Source organism: Gorilla gorilla, chromosome 18, assembly GCF_029281585.2.
Source record: "Gorilla gorilla gorilla isolate KB3781 chromosome 18, NHGRI_mGorGor1-v2.1_pri, whole genome shotgun sequence".
Lineage (NCBI taxonomy): Eukaryota > Metazoa > Chordata > Mammalia > Primates > Hominidae > Gorilla > Gorilla gorilla.
In genome coordinates this window covers 118222007-118244235 of record NC_073242.2, presented here as the reverse complement: position 1 = coordinate 118244235, position 22229 = coordinate 118222007, and the positions used below count along the sequence as shown (strand labels likewise).

Genomic DNA, 22229 nt, shown 5'->3' with positions numbered 1-22229 from the left:
TTCTTTTTTTTTTTTTTTTTTTTTGAGACAGTCTTACTCTGTCACCCAGGCTGGAGTGCAGTGGCTTGATCTTGGCTCACTGCAACCTCCGCCTCCCGGGTTCCAGTGATTCTCATGCCTCAGCTTCCTGAGTAGCTGGGATTACAGGTGCCTGCCACCATACCCGGCTGAATTTTTTTGTATTTTCAGTAGAGAGGGGATCTTGCCATGTTGGCCAGGCTGGTCTCTAACTCCTGACCTCAAGTGATCCGCCTGCTTGGCCTCCCAAAGTGCTGAGATTACAAGCATGAGCCACCACACCCATCTGTTCCAGCAGCCGTCCCGACAAAGCCAGGCATGGGGCGGGCTGCACGGCTTTCACTGTGGCTGCTGCAGCTGTCCCAGACTAAGTGACCGCCCAGGTCTGCAACTGCGCCCCCGCCTCCAGCAATTGCACCCTTATTCAGCTGCTTATTACTCAGCAAGACACCAGCCAGTCAAGCTGCCCTGCTGGGCAAATAACTAACTGGGATGGCTGGGTTTGGAGAGGAGGAAATGGGGGCTGGGGGGCCACCCACCCCTGCCTCAGCGCCAGCCCCACAGCAAGCCCCAATCCACCTTGTCCCTCTCATCAGGCCCCAGGTGAGGGGTGGCTGGAGGAGAGAGGAGCTTAGGAAAGGCAGCTCTTCTTGACTACCCACTGCAGGGGGGTGAGTCCTCCTGCTCCCCTGCTGGGGCCTCCTGCTTTAGAAACGCCCACACGGTGTCACCTGGGCGCCTCTGCGGCCTGCCTTCTACGACATCATGCCCTGGGTCTGTTTCAGGAATCCACAGGTGAAGAGATAGAGAAACAGGGGGCTTGGGGAGAGAGAAAAGGGGGAACAAAAACAGAAACGGAGTGACAGAGAACGAGAAAAAGAGACAAGGACGAAGAGTGATGGAGAAAAATAGGAGAGAGAGCAAAGCAGATAGGGAGATAGAGAGGAAGAGAGAGGGAGGGACAGAGAGGGAGGAAAAGAGAAAGGGAAAAAGAGGGGGGGGGAGAAGGAGAGAGGGAGGGAAACAGAGAAAATTCCTGTCCTAACTCTCCCACCCTTTTCTCAAAGGCAGACAATGCAGAATCCCTGCCAGGACGCCTGAGCTGGGGTGCAAATGCCGTGCACTGTTTGGTAGCCCTGCGACCTCAGGAGGTCACTATAGTAGCCAGCTCCCTGGTGTCCATTCACTGTTTGCTGAATACCTACCCTGCACCCAGGTTGGTGTCGGGCCCATTAACACACAGGTGGTGTCTTCACACGGAAGCATGGGCCGCATGGTGCCTTCCGGGGTAGGAGACCATCTTGTGAAGACCAGGGTGTGGGCCCCCAGTCCCCTCCACACCCAGGAAGTCTTTGCTGCAGAGGGGACATTTATGTCCTGGAGCGTGACCACTGTGAGGCCAGGTGTGGTAGCGACAGCTGTCCATCCCCTGGCAGCCACCAGCTCCTCCTCTCCCACAGCACTGAAGCCCCATTGTCAGCCAGGCACATGCCCCCAGACTAAGGACTACATTTCCCAGCCTCCCTTGCAGCTAGGTGTGGTCACGGTTTTGGCCAACAGAATGTGAGCACAGTCCTCGGGGCAACTCCCAGGTTGCATCCTTAAAGGACCAGCTCATGGTCTTCCTGTGGTCATGGGGGTAAGCTAGGGTCACACCCCAGAGATGGATTGGCTCAAGACAGAAGAGGCCTGGGCACAGTGACCTCACAGAGCAGTCTCCACACTGAGTAACTGGTACTTAAGAAAAATGAGTTTTTCTCGTTTAATACAACATCCTTTTTATATATGATTTTTAAAATATAACATAAAACTTGCCACTTTAACAGTTTTAAAGTTCACAGTTCAGTGGCATTCAGTACATTCAACGCTGTGCATCGGTGACCTGTCTACTTGCAAGGTACTGTTGTCACCCTCAACAGAAACCCTACACCCATGAAGCAGCCACTCCCCATTCTTCCCACCCCAGCCCCTAGTAACACAGTCCACTCCCTGTCCCCATGAATCTCCCTGTTCTAGAGATTTCACATGCCACATTTGTCCTTTTGTGACAGGCTTCCTTCACTCAGCATCACGTTCTCCGGCTCATTCATGCCGTGGCAGGTGTCAGACCTTAAGATGCTGTTATTTTAGGTCTGGTCAGTTTGGCCTCCTCCTTTTTATTTGTTACTGTTCCTTGAGAAGCCGGGCTCACCCACAGGCAGGGTGCTCAGCGCTGGCCTGGCCTCCTCCTAACACACCAGGTGCTCCAGGCTGAGTCCCCCTCAGGTTCCTATGTGAAGCCTCCACTACGAAAAGGGCCTATATGTGGAGATAGGGCCTTTAAGGAGGTAATTAAGGTTAAATGAGGCCATATGGGTGGGGCCCTAATCTGATGGGACTGGTGACCTTATAAGAAGAGGAAGAGAGGGAGATCCTCTCCATGCACCAAGGAAAGCCCCGTGAACACAGCGAGAAGGAGCCCGAGGAGCAATCCCCTGTCGGAACACCACAGGCACCATGCACTTGGACTGTCCAGTTTTCAGAACGGGGAGAAAATGCATTTCTGCCACCCAGTCTATGGTATTTTGTTATGGCAGTCCAAGCTGAGCCACAAGGCAGAGGAGAAAGGCGGACACCAGGAGAGAGAAGAGCACATGCCCACGGCACGTAGGGGCCCCCGTTCCTCCTCGTCCTCTATCCTAACTGCCCCTGACCCGCCAGCTGCACGTTTTTCCTGCAGGCTTGAACCCAAGCCAGGGCCTTGAATGTTCCCAGGCACTGACTGATTCATTCATTCAGGTTGTTGCCCCCAAACACTGCAAGATCAAGCCTGGAAACTGGGCCCGGCCTTGAGCCAAGTTCCTTCACCCTCATATGAACTCTGTAATCTGATCCCGTCGTTGCAGACACACCGGGGCAGAACGTGGCTCATCTCCCCATTCCCAAGAGGAAGCTGAAGCCCCCTCTGTAAGTCCCCCAACAAATGCCATGGTCTGGCCACTCTGGTGTTCAGAGCTTCCTTTGCTGGAATCCTAACCCACCCCCCGTCTCAGGAAGGTTTGCATCCAGTCCTTTGTGGGAACTCTCCTGCCTGCAGCTTCTGGAGTGACTCCAGCTGAGGGTTCGGCTGGAAGGAACAGCATGAAAGACTTTGTTTCCTGGGCTGTAAAATAGGTGTCACGGCACCTGCAACACTGAGAGTGTGCTCTGAGATAGGCAGGCAGACAACGCCCTCAGGGCTCCTGGCTCACAGCATACACTGGGCTGACCAGCTCAGGAAGGGAAGTTCACGCCATGCACCCCGATCAGTTAACTTTCAAGGGGTGCAGCTTGCCAATAATCCTCCGAAAGACCCACTATCGAGGCTCCACTGCCACGCAGCAATGCCCCACTCCCAGCAGTCCCACTCAGGACATTTGTGCAGAGGCCAGGAGGGCATGTGGGCAAAGGGAACGGCGCAGTGACAGCAGCAGAGTGGCAAGTGAGACCCCTGAGCGGACTCAGGGCCAGGCTCACAGTCAGCACTTTCTGTCGAACCTCATTCAATCCAGAGCCTCCTACGAGGTGGGCAGAGCAGACGCAGGGACCATGAGATGGCCAGACTGGTTCCCCACACGGGGGGCCGGGACGTGGGCTGGTGCCTGCACTGCACTCGTTACGTGTTCTGAATATCGCCCTTGGAAACGGTTATGACTATTTAGGGAATACAGGAAATTAAAATAGAACATTATTGGCCAGGCATAGTGGCTCATGCCTGTAATCCCAGCACTTTGGGAGGCTGAGGCAGGAGAATTTTTGAGGCCAGGAGTTGGAGACCAGCCTGGTCAACATAGTGAGACCCCATCTCTACAAGACATAAAAATGTTAGCTGGGCGTGGTGGTGCACGCCTGCGGTCCCAGCTACTCAGGAGGCTGAGGTGGGAGGATCGTTTGAGCTCAGGAGATCGAGGCTGCAGTGGGCTATGATCGTACCACTGCACTCCAGCCTGGGGGACAGAGCAGAACAAGACCCTGTCTCAAAAAATAAAATTATTTGTTTTGTAACCAGGGAGACAAAGGCTCAGCAAACTGAAGCCACTTTCCCTGGTGGCCACGCAGGGAGGCCGGAGGGCCTGGCAGGCTGCGCGCCTCGAATATGCAGCCCAAGGGCCCTGGCGGGGGTGGCGGGAAGGCCCAGGAAGCCCACAGCAGCAGACTCGGCTCTCCCATCTCCGCAGTTACTGCCGATGCAGGGTCTGACCCTGCCAGACCTTCAAGGAGAAACCAAGCAGGGCCCCACTCGAGACACTCGACTCCCAGGCGCCGCCCACTGACCCCAGGCAAACTGGCCCCTGGCTAAGGAAACTTGCCGGGCCATGCCCCCGGAGGTCTGCAACAAACAGGAGCTGGTTTGCGGTGACAGCGTTTTCCCGGAGCCGCACTCCGGCAGGGATTTATCGCACGTCCTTGTCAAAGGCCACCAGGTGACCAGTGGACACGTGTGGTTACGCCGGGCCGAGTGGTCGCTGGTTCCTGTGAGAAGAGGGCAGAGCGGTGGTCAGAGCCCACGGGAGCAGCATCTCCACGTGGTAGGCAGGCCTCAGAGGTGCTGCTGGAGAAGCCCCTGCAGCTTACTGCGCAGCGAGCGTGCGGGGTCTGCGTCCTGCCCCTGCGGACCCCAAGGTAAAAGCAGCGAGGCTGAGATGCTGATGGTCATGACTCTGGGGACGTTCTGGTGGCAGGGACGACCTGAGCATCCCAGGGGTCCTTCCCATCCCATTCCCCAGCTGCCACCGGGAAGCAGAGTCTAGCAGATTGTCGTGCCTGAGGCTCAGATGAGGAAACCGAGGCTCTGAGAGGTGAAGGTCTGCACCAGGTCGCACAGGCACAGGCTGGTCTGACCTAACCACAAAGAGGTGTTCATCTTTATTAGGAAGTTCCTCTCCTTCCCTCCTCCCCCACCGCCTGCTGGATGCTGAGAAGGAAGCTGACCTAGCTTCAGGGAACTCACAATTCCAACAGTACAGAAAAACTCTACTATCAGATAAATGCCCACATAAAGGGGGAAAAGTGTTTCAGGATCTGAAAAAGGGAGCAGCCAACCCCGTCTGGGAGTTGGGGATGAGTCCAGAGAGGCGCATCTGAACTGAGTCTTGAGGGATGCATTGGAGCTCACCAAGAAGGAAGGGCATTGCCAGCAGAGGGACCAGCATATGCAAAGAGGAAGGCACAATGTATTCGTGGACCGCCCAGAGGACGGTGGGCGGATGTGCAGAATATCAGCCAGGCAACAGCCAAAAACAAGGCCAGAACTCCATGAGGGCCGCATGTCCTGCTGGGGAGCCTGGTCTTCATCCCGGGGACTCTCACACAATGGAGTAGAGTGATCAGACTGCCACTCTGCCATTCTGTCGCCTGCAGAGATGACCGCACCAAAGATGGGCAGCTGGCTGCCTTCCTGGAGGCAGGTATCCTGGGCAGGGGTCATGCCCCACTCTCCTTGTTGTCTCCTCTGCACGGGTGTAGACAGCAGGCCTCTGTCCCACGTGGCGTTCTGTGTCCGTGTCTCTTCTCCTCTAAGGACACCAGTCCCACTCGACTCCAGAAGGACCTCATCTTAATTAATTACATCTGCAACGACCCTATTTCCAATTACAGTCATGATCACATTCACTGGCATGAACTTTAGGGGGACACTAAGCACACCCCTGTGATGAGAACCTCCTTCTTATACATAACCCCTGACACATCTGTCTCGCTGTTTTAATATTTTTACGAGGCTGTGTTATAATTTTAACAAGAAATAAATTTTAAAAACTAAAAATATCCCCCTCCATTTCAGGTCCTTAAAGGCTGCATTTCCTAGACGGCCCATTAGAGTGTCCCAGGCAACTTTCCTGTAGATAATGCACCCTCACTGGGGCCTACCTGTGGGGCTTCCTGCTGGGCCTCCCTCCACCCTCAGCTCCAGGCATGGCCAGCGGGGATCCCTCACTCACTGGAGAAACCTGCAGCCAGCAAGCCACAGCGGAGAGCAGAGCAAGGACAGGCAGGGGCCCCGAGGCACAGCTCACAGACCCCAGCTTGGGGCAGGCACATGGCAGGTGCTGGAGACACAAAGGGATCTGGAAGCCCCCTTCAGAGCAGGTCTCACCCTGGGTTTTGCACACTCCCAGAGCAACGCTGTTCAGAGGACATTTCAAGGCCATCATCAACAAGGATCCCTGAGCCCAGCCTGGGTGTGAAGGCTGTGAGAGGAGGGACACGACTGAGAGCAGAGGCCTGGGTGAGAATTCTAGTCCCCCCCCAGGCACTGACCGGCTTGGAGACCAAGCACTGCCCTCCTCAGCAACCAGGCCCCAACTTCCCCCTGCACTTCACTTCCTGCTATGCCCGCAGGACAGTCCTGAGCCGACAGAAGGGCTTGCCTGGTGACAAGATTCTCAACGCAGCCACCAATTAGCTGTGTCTGTAGTGGGTGCAGGGCAGGAAGAAGAGTGGCAGAGGTGCCCAGGACTTGTCACCTCTGATCTACATGCCCAGTCAAGGCTGCACTCACATGGAAAAATCACAGACAGGGACATCAGCTGACAACCAGCACACCGGCTGCCACCACAGTCCCAATGACTGCCACAAAGATCCAAGGGCCTCAACTCACGAGAGTAGGCACCAGCATCTAGGTGGCCGCCTCCGTAAGCTCCGCACCTGCCTGGCCTCCAGGACAGACGGGGGCTGACCCCAGCCAGGCCATCCTAGCCCAGCTGCGTGCACCCTCCCCACACGCTACTCGGAAGGCGGAAGCAGGAGGATCACTTGAGCCCGGGACGTGAAGGTTGCAGTGAGTCGTGATGGCACCACTGCGCTCCGGCCTGGGCGGCAGAGTAAGACCCTGTCTCGAAAAAGAAAAAAGTTATGTTTCTACTATATTGTAGTCTATTAAGCGTGCTATAGCATTATATCTTAAAAAATTGCAAATCTTAATTTTAAAATACTTTGTTGCTAAAAAATGTGAATAATCTGAGCCTTCAATGGAGGGTCTTGGCTTGGCTGTGGGTGATCAGCATGGTGAGTGCTGAAGGCTGAGGCGGCAACTTCTTAAAATAAGACAACAGGCCGGGCGCGGTGGCTCACGCCTGTAATCCCAGCATTTTGGGAGGCCGAGGTGGGCGGATCTCGAAGTCAGGAGATCGAGACCATCCTGGCTAATATGGTGAAACCCCATCTCTACTAAAAATACAAAAAAATTAGCTGGGCGCAGTGGTGGGCGCCTGTAGTCCCAGCTACTTGGGAGGCTGAGGCAGGAGAATGGCATGAACCTGGGAGGCGGAGCTTGCAGTGAGCCAAGATCGTGCCACTGCACTCCAGCCTGGGCAACAGAGCGAGACTCCATCTCAAAACAAAACAAATAAAAAACAAAAAAAAAAACGACAACAATGTTGGCTGCATCAATGGACTCTTCCTTTCACAAAAGATTTCTCTGTAGCATGTAATGCTATTTGATAGCATTTGACTCACAGTAGAGCTTCATTGGAAACCGGAGTCAATCACCTCAAACTCTGCTGCTGTTTTATCAACTACATTGAAGGAACATTCTAAATCTTTGCTGTCACTTCAACAATGTCTGCAGCATCTTCGCCAGGAGTAGATTCCATAGCAAGAAACCATTTTCTCGTTTCACCCCTAAGCAGCAACTCCTCAGTCTTTCAAGTGTGGTCGTGAGCTTGCAGCAACGCAGTCCCATTGGCAGGCTCCGCTTCTAATTCCAGTTCTCTTGCTATTTCCACCACGTCTGCAGTCCTTCCTCCACTGAAGTCTTGAGCCCCTAAAGCCGTCCATGAGGGCTGGAATCAACTTCTAAACTCTTGTTAATGTGGATGTTTTGACCTCCAACCTTGAATCACGAATGTTCTTAATGGGATCTAGAATGGTGAATCCTTTCCAGAAGGTTTTCAATGGACTTTGCCCAGATCCATCAGAGAAATCACTATCTATGGTAGCCTTACGAAATGTATTTCTTAAATAATAAGACCTGAAAGTCAAAATTAGTCCTTGATCCACAGCTGCATGCTAGATGTTGTGTTAGCAGGCACGCAAACAACATTCATCTTCCTGTACATCTCCATGGGGGCTCCGGGGTGAGTAGTAATATTTTAAAAGGAATCTTTTTCTGAGCAGTAGGTCACAACACTGGGCTTAAAACTATTCTGGAAACCATGCTGTAAGCCGTGCAGCCATCCAGGTCTTTGTTGTTCCATTTCTAGAGCACAGAGTGGATTTTACACAATTCTTATGGGCCCTAGGATTTTTGGAATGTTCAGTGAACACTGGCTTCAAGTTAACATCTCCAGCTGTGCTGGCCCCTAACAAGAGAGTCAGCCTGTCCTTCAAATCCAGCCATTAGCTTCTTCCTAGCATGAAAGTCCTAGATGGAATCTCCTTCCAATAGAAAGCTGTTCCATCGACACTGAAAATCTGTTTAGTGTAGCCATCAGCAATCTTAGCCAGATCTTCTGGGTAATCTGCTCCCTCACCTTGCACTTTATGTTCTGGAAGCGGCTTCTTTCCTTAAACCTGATGAACCAACCTCTGCTCGTTTCCAGCTCTTCTGCAGCTTCCTCACCTCTCTCAGCCTTCACAGCATTGGAGTTGAGCCTTGCTCTGGATCAGGCTTGTGGTTAGTTTGATCTTCTCTTCAGACCCTAAAATTTTCTCCGTATCAGCAAGAAGATTGTTTCACTCCCTTATCATTCATGTATTCACTGGAGTAACACTTTTAATTTTCTTCAATTACTTTTCCTGTACATTCAAAACTAGGCTGCCTGGTGCATGAGGCCTGTCTCGGCTTTTGACACACCTTCCTCTCTACGCTTTATCATTTCCAGCTTTTGATTTAAAGTGAGAGATGTGAGACTCTTCTTTCACATGAACACTTAGAGACCTTTGTAGCGTTATTAACTGGCCTAATTTTAATACTGTTGTGTCTCAGGGAATAGGGAGACCAGAGGAGAGAGAGGGATGGGGAAGCGGCTGGTTGGAGGATTGGACAGAACACAGAGCATTTATTAAGTTCACTGTCTTATATGGGTGCGATGTGTGGCATCCCAAAATAACCACACTAGTAACCTCAGAGACCACTGATCACAGATCACCATGAACAGATATAATCATGAAAAAGCTTGAAATACCGTGAGAATTACCAAAGTGTGACACAGAGACACGATGTGAGCACGTGCTGTTGGGAAAACGGCACCAATAGGCTTGCCCCATGCACGGGTGCCACAAACCTCCAATCTGTAAAAACACAGCATCTGCAAAGCACAATGAAGCAAAACCCCCTGAATCAAGGTGGGCCTGGCCCCCAGAATAATCCCTTCTCCTCCTCTCAGCTTGGGTTTCTGCTTTTGCAAAACCCCTTGGCATCTCTTCACAGCAACGTTTGCACGAGACGCAGCAGAGAGGGGGTCCCAGCAGAAACGATGCCATCAAATCCTGGCTGAGCTCTTGCAGGCTTTGCGGGGCTGCAGGAGGCATAGCTTTCACATGGGCCACCCCGTCTCTCCCTCTCCCGCAACAGAGGCAGCCAATGGGTCACACTTGAGATGCCTCCTGGGCCATGAACCTTCACCCTGGGGTTCTGAGCAGGTCCCAGGGGCCAAAGTGGGGAGGGGGACGGGAAGGAGAAACAGGCTACGGTCTGCCCCATCGCCCCCAGCCCGGCTTCCACCAGAGCTTTCTGCTTTTATTTGTTTTCCACGATGGGTGGGGATGAGGGGGCTGTGAGAGTTGCTGTGGCAGAGGGGCTCAGCTGTTGAACATGAAGCCATGTCACAATGCGGGACTTTCTTCTCTAGGATGAGTGACACATTTACATTCCGATTCCCAACCCAGGGCCTCTAGTGAGCAGCAGATCAAGGACAGCAATTGAGTTTCATCTTCTACAGCAACCCGGGCTTCGAGGAGGACTGTGATGAATTCCTATGTCCACCCGGGGACAGCGGGGCGTGCAAGACAGGCAGCGCCGTGCAAAGGTGCCCTGTGTGTGCCCTCCTGGCAGGAGATGAGTCATGAAAACGTCTTGAGTGTGTGAAGGCAGGAGGGGCCGAATGCCCTGTGGTGCACTGCTAGGCGACACGGCAGGATGGGATCATCTCAGACTTTCACTAGTGGGAGTTCCCACTGGGGTGAGGCTGACCCCACAGGAGAACGGCACAGAAGAGACTGCAGCCCCTTCTCACCTGACCTCAGCCCTGCGGGGCCACTGGCTCCCGCCCCTCTCTGCAGCAGAGGGTCTCACCCAGACAGAACCTCCTGGAACCACCCACTTCACCCCTCCCTCGTCTCCACTGCCACACCCTTGCTGGGCTGGACTCTGCCTCCAACCCGTGTTGTGGCTGCGTGTGTGATGCCTCACCTCCCCGTGGGGCCGAGGCCTCCCGGTGGCAGCACCCACACCAGACAGGAGAGAGCCGGGGACGCTCAGGCCAGCAGCATCTGCGTCCTGGGGACCAGGTCAGCATGCAGGTGCTGGGGCCCCACCTAGACATGATGAGACAAAGTCTGGGGCGTGGGGCCTGACCACCATTTTTACAAGCCCTCCAGGCACCTGGAGAGCCTCGAAGGCTCCGAACACCAGGCGCATCCCATGATGTCACATGGCCGAGGAGGGTATCCTGTGCCTTAGAACCCATGGTGACTCCACCCTGGGCTGAGTCCCAGCTCCCCCCGTCCCAGCCCAGGGCTGGGGACAGTCCCCTTAGCAGCGCACGACCTCAGTCTCTCCGAGCTCCACACCTCCCGCCCCGTTTTCCAGGAAAACCCACGTCCCTTCCCTGCAGAGCTGCTCTCCGGGGAAGGGCCCGGCACTCCGCGGAGGACACCGCAAACCGTTTCTCACTTCACGCGGCCTGACAAGCCCTGCCGGCCGGGGCGGGTGAGGACAGTGCCAGCTGCCCTACAGCTCCCTCGCATCTCTCGACTGTGACAGTGGCAGGAGCCCGCCCAGGGCCAGTCACTCCTCAGCCCACGTGGTGCGGCCGCTCTCATGCTCCAGTGGAGGGTTGGCCCTGGGGCTGTGGGCGCTTGAGCCAGCCATTCATCAGCTTCACTCTCCAGGGCGGCAGACTCTCTTCCCTCCTTTTTTTCCTTTTTTTTCCAAATTCTAAGTCCATTGAGAAAGCACAGCTCCAGGCCCTGCAGCCCAGAATGCAGGCTCATCCTCCATCCTCTGATGACCAAAAATACTGTGTAGCCTCCCACCTCCGAGGGTCACACCAGTGAGCTCACAAACACACCTGCCTCCCATGCCTGTCACAGCAGGGCTGGGGGAGGATGACACCAATGGAGATGGTGCAACCACAGGCCCGGCCCCACGCCGAGGCCACTACAGGGAGCAGGGAGCCCCGCCCCCCTTCAGCGGGGAACCCAGCCCAGAGAGGGCGGGCGACCGGCCTGGGGCACTCAGCCACTACAGCCCAGGCTGGACGCGGGTCTGCGGTCTCAGAGGCAAGGGTGAGAAGCCGGTTCCTAGTGCCCTTTGAGGCCTGACACCTCCTCTCTTGGACACTTTAAGTTCCAGTGACCTGGAGACCTCCACCTAGGCGCAGCTGTGCAGCCGCACACCCTGGCTCCACGGGTGCGCATGGATGTGCGGGCTGTGCACAGCGGTGAGGAGGCCGTGAGTGGTGTGCAGAGCCATGTGTGTGGACAGCAGGACACGGCGGGTGAGCCAGTCCCTTTCTCACAAAGGAGCTACGATCCAAGACCCCAGGTGTGCGCATGCGGAAGCAGGAACCACCTCCCTCCCCGCGACGCCCGCTCGGGCGAAGGGACGGAGTCAGCTCGGACGCCACCAGTGCAGAAGGCAAGCCCCAGCCTGCCAGGGAGCATGGGCTACTGGGTCTCAAAGGCTGTCGGGGGGTTGGCGGGGGGCGGGCTCCGTCAGTTTCACAGCTGCACTAGCCTGCAAACCCATCCCTTCCCTCTCACTCCCTCCACCCGTCTGTCTGTCCTTCTGTCCATTAAGTAAAATGCCTCCCCAGGAGACACAGGGACGCTGGCCATGCCAAGGCTGGCTGGCCAGCGTCCCAAGGGCTGGGGACTCAGTAGGAGCTGCGCCCACCCCATCCTGGCCCCGGCTCCTTTGCATGGGTCTCAGGTCTCGCCCTCCCGGCCCAGCCCCTGGGGCTTTCACCCCAGCATGATGCCCACTTATACGTAGGCATCTCCCCCAACAATGCTCCACAGAGCCCCTGGGCCCCCCAAAACCCCGGGAAGAGGTTGGATGCCCCAGGAAGGGAGCTGTTACCACCTAAGCTTCACAGGCCTTCAGAGATTAGAAGTTGAGGTCCAGAGAGGCTGACAACCTGCCTTGGGGCAGCTCCTCACCTGTGCTGCCCCCAGCCCTGTCCATGCCGCCTTGGCTCCTTAATGGGAACCCGCTTCTCTTAATGTCTAGGGGAATTCGTCTGAAAACTATCTCAGGTCCCGTGTCCCCCCAGTCCTACAGACATCCACCCAGTGCCAAGGCTGTGAAATGAGCTCAGTCCTGCAGGGCACTGTCCACTAAGTCCTCGAGCTGCTGAGAACTCATGAACCAATCTTCAGGTCACACGGAAGCTGCCACGAGCTTCCTCAATTCCGTGACACCACTGTCCCCCAGCCCCCAAAACTGCTTCTTGTCCACTAGGGTCAAAAAAGCAACTACACAAAATAGAAAGGGTCGAAAAACAAAACACAGAGGAAAGAAATTCACCAAAATGCCAAGGAGAGCGCTCGGCCGATTCATCAGACCGGAGCTAATGCTGCTTTCTCCCTTCTCAGTGTTATTTATTTTCCTGTGGAACAAGTATTACATTTATGATGGAAAAAATAACTACTGATTCTAATTTGTTCTTAAAACCCCAGATGAGTAGTCACACGTGGGCTGCTGTTTATTTCCCTGCCTGAACATTTTTGAGGGAGCAGGGAGGGGCAAACAGCGAGTTTGGACCTCGGTGTCAGGTAGTAATTCCATGTTTCTTTCGGCTTCTTGGAATCGATCTTGATTCCCTCTAAAACAATAGAAGTCGCGGGCAACATATTCTGCCAACAAACCGCAGCCACCATTTTTGTTTTTCACTGTAGATCAAAGGTCACTGAAAATCAGAGCCAAATGGGCTGAACTTTAATTAGCGACAGGTCGGGAAGGGCTGAGCCGCACCCAAGCTGGGAGCTTTCCTGGAGGAACTCCAGGTCTGCCCCCGGCTGAGAACACAAAGCCATCCAGAAAGACACAGGGGAATGTGCCCTGGGAAGCCTCCTGCCTGGGCAGCCTATGGCCTCCTACGCAGCTCCCAGATCCCTGCCCCAAGACTCTCCGGGCTACCCCAAGGGCCCTCGTCTGGCCCAGGAAAGCAAATGCCGGTGGAAAGCAAAGGCTCTGGGTTTTCTGAAATGCCTTCCCAAGTCTTGACAAAGCCCTTTAGTAACCTCAGTTACTTTAGAACCCAAATGTCTACCTGTGGGGCCCGTGGCTTTCCACAGGGGAACTTCCTCCAACCTGCAGCAGGTAGCTCCTGCCGGCCACAGCCTGGCGGGGACCAGCCCCTGGCTCACACGCTCACCTCCACAGCAGCCAGACCCTGGGCGCCTTCCTCCAGCCCTAAAGGCCCCACCCTGCACCCACCCCTAAAGGTACCCACAAGCCACGTCGATCCCACCCACAGTCACCTCTGGACCCATTCCTTAGGGCCTAGAGGCCCCACTGGACCCCAAATTCCGTAAGTCATGCAGCCGATTCAGAACAGCGGCTGCCCCCAAAGCACCAGGCCTGCATGAGCCCCTTGCCAGGCACTCGGAATTGGCCTCCCAACTGCTGCCATCTCCCAGGGTCCCGGAAGAATCTAGATTGCAGGTCTGGGTAGCTGAGGCAGCTCCTAGCCACCTCCCACAGCCCTGCAGTTGCAATGCTGGACCTGCCACCCCCACCTGGTGGTGTCACCCCTACTAGCCAGCACAGCAGCACTCCGATGCATTGTACCAACGGAACAGACCACCTTGTTTATTCACCAATATTTTACACTAAACATCAGCATATAGAACAAAGAGACACTGCTCAGTTTAAGGAGGCCGTAGGCCTCTACACCCCCACAAATCAACCATTCCTCTGCACCAATCCTGACCACAGTCACCTCTGAGAACCTCCAGGGAACCCTAGGGTTCCATGGGGGCATAGTTTGAGAAACACCAGTGTAGGCCTCACACTGGGCCTAGCCCAAGGCCTTGAGCGACAGCAGGACTGAACAGACTGGGCTCACAAACACCTTCTGGGCACCAAGAAGGGCCCCCCGCCCCCTCGCCCTCCTACCTGGAAGCCGCGATCTCAGCCTTCTGCTTGGCGATGGTGGCGGCCCGCTCAGCGGCCTCAACGGCGCGGTCCACCTTCTCGCGGATCTTGCTGGCCCGCAGGGGGATGAGGTTCTTGCGCTTGCCGCTGACGAGGATGTTCTGCTTGTACTTGCCCTCCTCCTTGGTGCCGTCTGGGAAGGTCATGCAGCCGTAGCCATGGCGCCGGTTGCTGGCCCACTCGCCCTCGTACTTGAGCCCATCTGAGCGCTGGCTCACGCCGAATCCGGAGCGTTTGTCGTTCTTCCACTCGCCCACGTAGGTCTCGGTGGTGGTGGCATCGATGTCGTCCTCGATGACCGCCAGCTCGGCCTCAGCCTCGCCCAGGCTGATGGTGGAGTGGATGTCGCTGGCCGTGGAGCTGACGGTGCTCATGCCCGCCTCGCTGCGGAAGGAGCTCTGCTTGCTGCGTTGGCTGGCCAGGCTGCTCTTGGACTCCGACTTGCGCAGCTTCAGCCCGCTCAGCAGCGAGCGCCGAAACAGCCCCTTCTTCTTGCTCTTGAGGATCTCGGAGTCACTGTGGGCCACGAGCACGAAGCCCCCGCGGGACACGGCCGGGCTGCCGGCCACCGCCGGAGAGGCGTCGGGATGCAGCGCCGTGCCGTTGGTGTGCTCGCTGCGCAGGGAGTTGATGGACGTCCTCAGGGGTGAGCGGATGACCGCAGCCATGCCATACGGGACGCTCTGCCGCACGCCATAGCCCTGGCGCATGCCACCGACCCACTGGCCCTGGTAGGTCCCTGAGGAGAAAACGAGAACGGGGTGAGTGCCCAGCGACAGAGGAGGGGGCACAGCCTGGCCACGGACAGGGTGGAAGCAGCCACAGTCCTGTCTGAGTTTCCTGTTTTGTGTTTTTTGAGACAGGTTCTTGCTGTGTTGCCCAGGCTGGAGAGCAGTGAGACCATCACAGCTCACGACAGCCAGGAACCCCTGGGCTCAGGCGATCCTCCTGCCTCAGCCTCCTGCGCAGCTGGGACTACAGGCGTGCACCACCATGCTCCACTACTGTTTAAATTATTTGTAGAGATGGCAGTCTCATTATGTTGGCCAGGCTGGTTTCTAACTCATGGGCTCCAGCGATCCTGCCTCAGCCTCCAGAAGTGCTGTGATTACAGGCATGAGCCACACCACTCCTGGTGTGCTATCTTGATGAAACCTGGTGAGGTCTGTGTGGAGGCAGACAGACCATGGTGCCTTCCTACAACTTCTATCACCAGTGGCTGTTTTTGAAGACACCTCCATCCTGCTTCTCACGGCTAGATCTTGTTCTCTCTTGGAAATCGGGGAGGGAGAAGGGAGGCATCAGAGTCTGTGGTGCAGAGTGAGGACCACAGAACCCAGAGTGAACACGGAGCCCCTGCCAAGGGGACAAGGAAACGCGTCCTGGGTCAGGAGGCTAATGAGTGGCAGCTACAGGGACACAGGTGTGGGCTACACACTAAGCCCTGAATGGGCTGCTCTGGGAGACAGTGAGCTCCCCATTGCTGAAGGTATCCCAGAAGCATGTGGAAGACCACACAGTGGACACACCATGGAAGAGATTCAAGGGCACAGGGAAGAGGCAGTGGCCCATGACCTTCAGACATAAAATCAGCAGACCTGATATCCCCAAAAGAAGGGAGGGTGGGGACTGCAGCAGCTGCCTGTGCACCTGGGTTCTCAGCAGCACTGTTTCCATGGCTGGAAAGGTAAAGGCAACCCACAAGTCCATCACCTGGTAAATGGACAGACGCCATGCGGTCCGTCCATACGATGGAACATCATTCAGCCTTGAAAAGGTAGAACGTTCTCACACAGGCTGCAATGTGGATGAACGCTGAAGACATTACACAGAGTGAACTGAGCTGGGCACAAAAGCCCACGTACTGGATGATTCCATGTACACGGGGTCCTCAGAGTAGTCACGCTCAGAGATGCAGAAAGCGCGGTGGGTGCAGGGGCTGGGGAGGGTTGTGGGGTCAGTGTTGAATAGGGACAGAGTTTTGCAGTAGGATGATGGGAAAGTCTTGGAGGTAAACAGTGATGACAGCTACCTAACACCGTGAATGTAATTAATACCACTGAATTGTATACTTAAAAGTAGCTAACATGGTACATTTTGTATTTCTCTTACCACAATAAAATAAAAAGGAAACCCGGTCAGCAGACCTGGGCCCATGTCTTGCTCTGTAAGCTGTGACTCAGGCAAGTTTCTGGGCCCCGCTGGCCCTCAGTGTCCTCGTCTGTAGAGTGGAACCAGGACTCCTCATGCCAAAGGTCACCGTGAGGACGACTGGGCCTCAGCATGATGCCCAACGTGGCAAACCTCAAGCCTCATTTATCATTTGAGCTTCTACCTGCAGCCGGGCACTAACGGAGTGGATGTGCCACCCTGGAAAGGGCTTTTGCGGGGAGAACAGAGTCCGTCCACCACTCTTCCAACTCACGGTGGCATAGGCTGCAGACCAGAGGCCTGGAGGCCGAGACTTACTGTTACGTACGTTTTATTTGTCCCACCGCTGTTTTCATAAAACATTGGAATTACCTGCTAACAACTCAAAACCAAGAGATCTCACATAAAAATTCAGCTCTCTTGTGTCTCCTGAAAAATGAGGACCTGGCCACCCTCACCTCTCTTTTCAGAGGACAAAATGGACAGGAGCTGGCAGCAGCTGCTCCTGTTCTGCCAGTCACTTTTTAAACGGAGAGGCTGCAGCAGGTGGCAGGTGCCGCCATCTCTCGGAGCGAAGCAGCCCTCCACTCCCCACTGCCCCTCCCCTTTCCCTAGCCAGGCCCCCTCCACTCACACGCCCCACACCAGAGGGTGGGATCCAAACTAAGTGTGGAATTCAAAGTCCTGTAGCCTCAAGTGACCTGTCCGTCCCCAGGGTATCCCCACACCCCGCCACCTTCACCCACCACCCCCCAAAGGGTCCTGATCCTTCCAGGCTTTTCTGTCCAAGGCTCTGTTCACGCTCTCTCCTCTCTCACACTCCCACCCTCCAATCGAATCCCATGAGCTCCAAGCCAGCCCCACCCCTCCTCCACAGCACCTCCAAGCACCCCAGGGCACGGGCCCAGAGCCCCCATGCCCAGCACCCATGGCATCCAGAATCAGGACAGTGGCTGGGGTCTTAGATGTTCCAGAATGTATCCTCCAGCTCAACCACATCACGAGCCCCCAGAGGGACTTGTGTTGCAGGCCCCTCATGCCCCATGTGGCACATGGCCCAGCCAGGGCAGAGAAGGGGCGTGCAAAGATCACCAATCAGGCTGCAGCCCCGGACAGAGCCCCTGAGGCTGCCTCATTCCAAGAGATGGTGGCACCTGCCACACGCTGCAGCCTCTCCGTTGAAAAAGGAATCGGCAACGCAGCCTCTGAGGGCAGCTTCTCCAGGAGCACAGCCTGAGCTGGGGATCCTGTGAACGTGACTTATTTGGGTCTGGAGAAGGGGGGTACCAGGAGGAAGGACGTGGCAGCAGAGGACGGGGCCGAATGAGGTGGTCTCAGCGAGAGGTCAGCTTCAGCCTCGTCCCACTTTCAGGCAAGGAGGTAGGATGTTTGGGCTCCCACACTGGTCGGTCATTCTGTACCCCCAAAGCTGCTTGGGGAGGCAGCTAACCTGGAGGCAAGTCCACTGCCATCAACGTCGGAAGCAACCTCACTGCCATCAACATCAAAAGCAACCTCCGACTCCAGTGATGGGGCTCCTGCCCTCCCACCCACTAGGCCGTGGCACCTTCTCCTGCAGGATGCCAAGAGCCGGGCAAGCAGGGATGTATATGGACCGGACCCCAGGGACCCCACAGCACCACTGCACACCTTTCCAGAGTGTCAGCCTCAGCCTCTTGCCCAGAGGTCCCAGCAATGGGAGCAGTTGTGGTGGGCACGGGGAGGAGGCAGAGGGGGCAGCTGACTCGGAACCACCCAGCACCCCAGTGCAAACCACACTGGGGGGAAACCCTGTGGCTTGCTCCACACCCGAACGCCCTTCCAGGCTGGGGTTGTGAGGAGAAAACTGGAACTAGGCTCGGTGGGTCTCAGGGGGTGGCCCTTTACCAAGGCCAGACCCGCCCAGACAGTGGCCTTCCCACGGCCAGTCCAAGCTGGACACAGGCTGCCATCACAGGGACCCTCACCCCAAGACTGCACCCTCAGCGACTGCCCCTTCCGTGCCAGGGCTGTGGACAGGGTTGTCACATAAAACACAGGACGCCGGGTAACATCTGAGTTTCGGATGAACAACACATCGTTCTTTAGGGGACACACTGCATGGGACATACTTATATTTAAAAAGCGTTTGTTGGCTGGGTGGGGTGGCTCATACTTGTCATCCCAGCACTTTGGGAGGCCGAGGCGAGCAGATCACCTGAAGTCAGGAGTTAAGAGACCAGGCTGGCCAACATAGTGAAATCCTGTCTCTACTAAAAATACAAAAAAACTAGCTAGGCATGGTGATGGGTGCCTGTAATCCCAGGTACTCAGGAGGCTGAGGCAGGAGGATCACTTGAACCTGGGAGGTGGAGGTTACAGTGAGCACAGATCATGCCACTGCACTCCAGCCTGGGAGACAGAGCAAGACTCTGTCTCTAAACAAATAAATAAATAAATAAAAATAAAAAGCATTTGTTGATTACCTGGCATGCACATGTAACTGGACAACCCTTTTTTTTTCTGAGATGGAGTCTTGCTCTGTCACCAGGCTAGAGTGCAGTGGCGCGATCTCAGCTCACTGTAACCTTTGCCTCCCAGGTTCAAGCGATTCTCCTGCCTCAGCCTCCTGAGTAGCTGGGACTACAGGCGTGCACCACCACACCCAGCTAATTTTTTTGTGTTTTTAGTAGAGACAGGGTTTCACCATGTTGGCCAGGATGGTCTCAATCTCTGGACCTCATGATCCGCCCACCTCAACCTCCCAAAGTGCTTGTTAAATTGGGCCGCCCCTCAGCTGGAAGTCCAGGAAGGTGGGCTGCCCCCACAAAGTGGAGGATGACCCTGGAAAGAGGAGAGGCTCACCCACTCCCTGAGATCCCTCCTCCATCAAGGGATGCTCCAGCTTACAGATACAGATGGGAACAAGAGCTGAAAAGTGAAGGCATCGTGGATAAAATGACGTGGTCCCCCCATGCAGTGGAATATTCCTCAGCCTTAAAAAGGAAGGAAAGCCGGGCACCTGCTGCTTCCTGGATGAGCCTTGAGGCCGTCATGCAGTGGAATAAGCCAGGCTGGAAGGGACAAATCCTGTGGGATTCTACTCTCATGGGGTCCCTGGAGTCATCAGACTCATAGACACAGAAAGTAGAATGGAGGGTGCCAGGGGCCAGGAGGGAGGACAGGCAGTGAGCATTTAGTGGGACAGAGTTTCGGTTTGGGAAGATGAGAAAGTTCTGGAGATGGAAAAGTTCTGGTGACAGTTGAACGGCGTGAATGTGCTTAATGCCACAGAACGGCACACGTGAAGATGACTGAGACGGGACACTGTAGGTTATGTGTATTTTTCCCTCAACGTTTAAAGTGAAGGTGCCCAGTTTGCCCACCAGGAGCTTCATGCAGGGTCTGGTGGAGCCATGAGGTGCGGAAGGCTCCAGGGTCAGGAAGGGGCTAGGAGGCCTTAGACAGATTCGAGTTCGAATCCCGACTCAACACTTTCTCAATCTACAACCTTGGGAATGTCTGGGTTAACCTCTCTCTGACTCAGTCTCCTCATCTGCAACGAGGGGATGGCGGCTGTGCAGATCACAGGGTAACTGCCTTAAGGTGCTGGGAAGTCGGTAATGCTCGATTGATGGTAACTATTATGATCATCGCAAAAGCCCTGCACCTCTCTTCCCAGGTGACGCAACTGAGGCTGGAGAGGGGCTGTGGCCGCCCTAGGAACACACAGCCAGGAAGTGGAAGGGGCAGGGTTAGAACCCAGGGCTGTCACCTGAGGCAGAGTCTGGATCCAGGTTCACCTGTCCTCCCCAGGTGCCAAGGCTACCCTCCTTCCTGGGCCCACTGCAAAGGCACCAGGCTGGGGGCCACACTTCACATCCTGAGAGATTTGTAGGCAGACCCCTGCTTCTTCCCTTGGATAGAGGGTGACGCCAGGCTGGGGTCAGGAAGGGGGACTGGGGCACCTTCGCTGTGTCCTGTCCCTGAACTCTCAGCACTCTATGGCTGGATGTTGTCATTCCCATTCTACAGGAGCGGAAGCAGAGAAGCCTCTCTACAGACATGGAGACCAGAGGCCAACACTGGCTCATTCTCAACAGGTGAGCAGAGCAGGGACCCCGGGTCCCGGTACTCCTCACTCTCCTCGCTCCCCAAGCCCTGCCATGAACCAAGCCTACCCACCTCAGCCCTGCCCTGTCCCCTCCTACCTAACCCTTGTCTCAGAGGGGAGCCAGGAGCCCTCATGTTCACTGTTCTGGCCCAATTCTTGAGCCCGCCCCTTCAAGTGCTCTGTGCAGTCCTGGTCTGTGGATCATGGTGGTCGCTCCTGTGTCTCCCCAGTAGCCTCTGGAGTTCCGGCCATGAACACCACCCCCACCCTGTGCTCCATGGTCCAGGCACTTAGGTGTCCAGTGAACGCATCTGTTCACCAGCAAAGGGCTGGAGCAAACACAAAACACAGCTGAGACAGGAAAATCATTTGAGCCCAGGAGTTCAGAGCCAGCCTGGGCAACATAGTGAGACCCCATCTCATTAAAAATTAAAATTTTAAAAGGAGGCCGGGTGTGGTGGCTCATGCCTGTAATCTCAGCACTTTGGGAGGCCAGGCAGGTAGATCACCTGAGGTCAGGAGTTCGAGACCAGCCTGGCCAATATGGTGAAACCTCACCTCTACTAAAAATATAAAAATTAGCAGGGCATGGTGGCAGGCACCTGTAGTCCCAGCTACTGGGGAGGCTGAGGCAGGAGAATTGCTTGAACCCAGGAGGCAGAGGCTGCTGCAGTGAGCCAAGATTGTGCCACTGCACTCCAGTCTGGGCAACAAGAGTCAAACTCCATCTCAAAAAAAAATTTTTTTTAAAGAAAAACACAAAACAGCACTGCTCTGACAACACAGAACACCAGCAGCCCCCGCACAGGGTGCTGGTCACACCCCCAACTGGAGCTCGGCATGGGAACAACACCCAGGAGGCCAGCATCTGGACTCCTTGAGCAAGAAGCCAACCCCGGGTGCACAGGGAATCTGCCTTCCCTCGACATTCGCCCAGGGCACCACGAGGCGGAATGGCCTTCAAGCATAGACTCCAGTGGTGGCTGTTATCCCAGGGTTGTCCCCGAGAAAGTCCCAGATCTGGAAAGGAGAGCAGAAGGGCCTGTGAGTCACTGGGGCCTCACCCAGCTTTGTCTTTACAACTTCGGACTCCACGTCAGCACAGCACGTGACTGGGTCCCATGACTCCGGGGGTCAGAGACATGCACAAAGGACACACTTCAGGCCCAACACCGGCGCAAAACGAGAACAGACCCCGTACCACAAGCCTTCATTTAAAACACACACACACACACACACACTCTCTCTCTCTCTCCCCCCCTCTCTCTCCCCCTCCTCCTCCTCCTCCCCCTCCCTCCCTCCCTCCCTCCCTCTCTCTCTCTCTCTCCCCCCCCCCCCCCATATCATGAACAGGTAAATCCAGAGACAGATGGATGGTGGCCGGGGAGGAGCAGGAATGGCTGCTCACAGGGCTGGGGTTCTGGGGTGATGAAAGTGGCCTGCAACTTGATAGAGGTGATGATCATAACCCCGTGAATGTGCTAGTGCCACTGAATTGCATACTGTAAAATGTGAATTTTATACTATGCCAATAAAACAATGTAGTGAGGGTAGCGGAGCAGGGGGCGGAAGCATAGCGAAATAAAAATACAGATGTAAGACTTCCGACTCCTAAGATAAAAGAAT

The 22229-nt window shown here is 55.4% G+C and overlaps 1 protein-coding gene across 1 annotated transcript in view; it reads right to left on the bottom strand.

Annotated features, from left to right (window-relative positions):
* The window catches only part of JPH3 (junctophilin 3), a 103424-nt gene that overhangs the window by 47201 nt on the left and 33994 nt on the right, over window positions 1-22229 (bottom strand). Inside the window, exon 2 of the mRNA XM_019012392.4 lies at window positions 14321-15098. Coding sequence (XP_018867937.4) covers window positions 14321-15098 — 778 coding nt within the window. The remainder of the gene's footprint in view (window positions 1-14320; window positions 15099-22229) is intronic.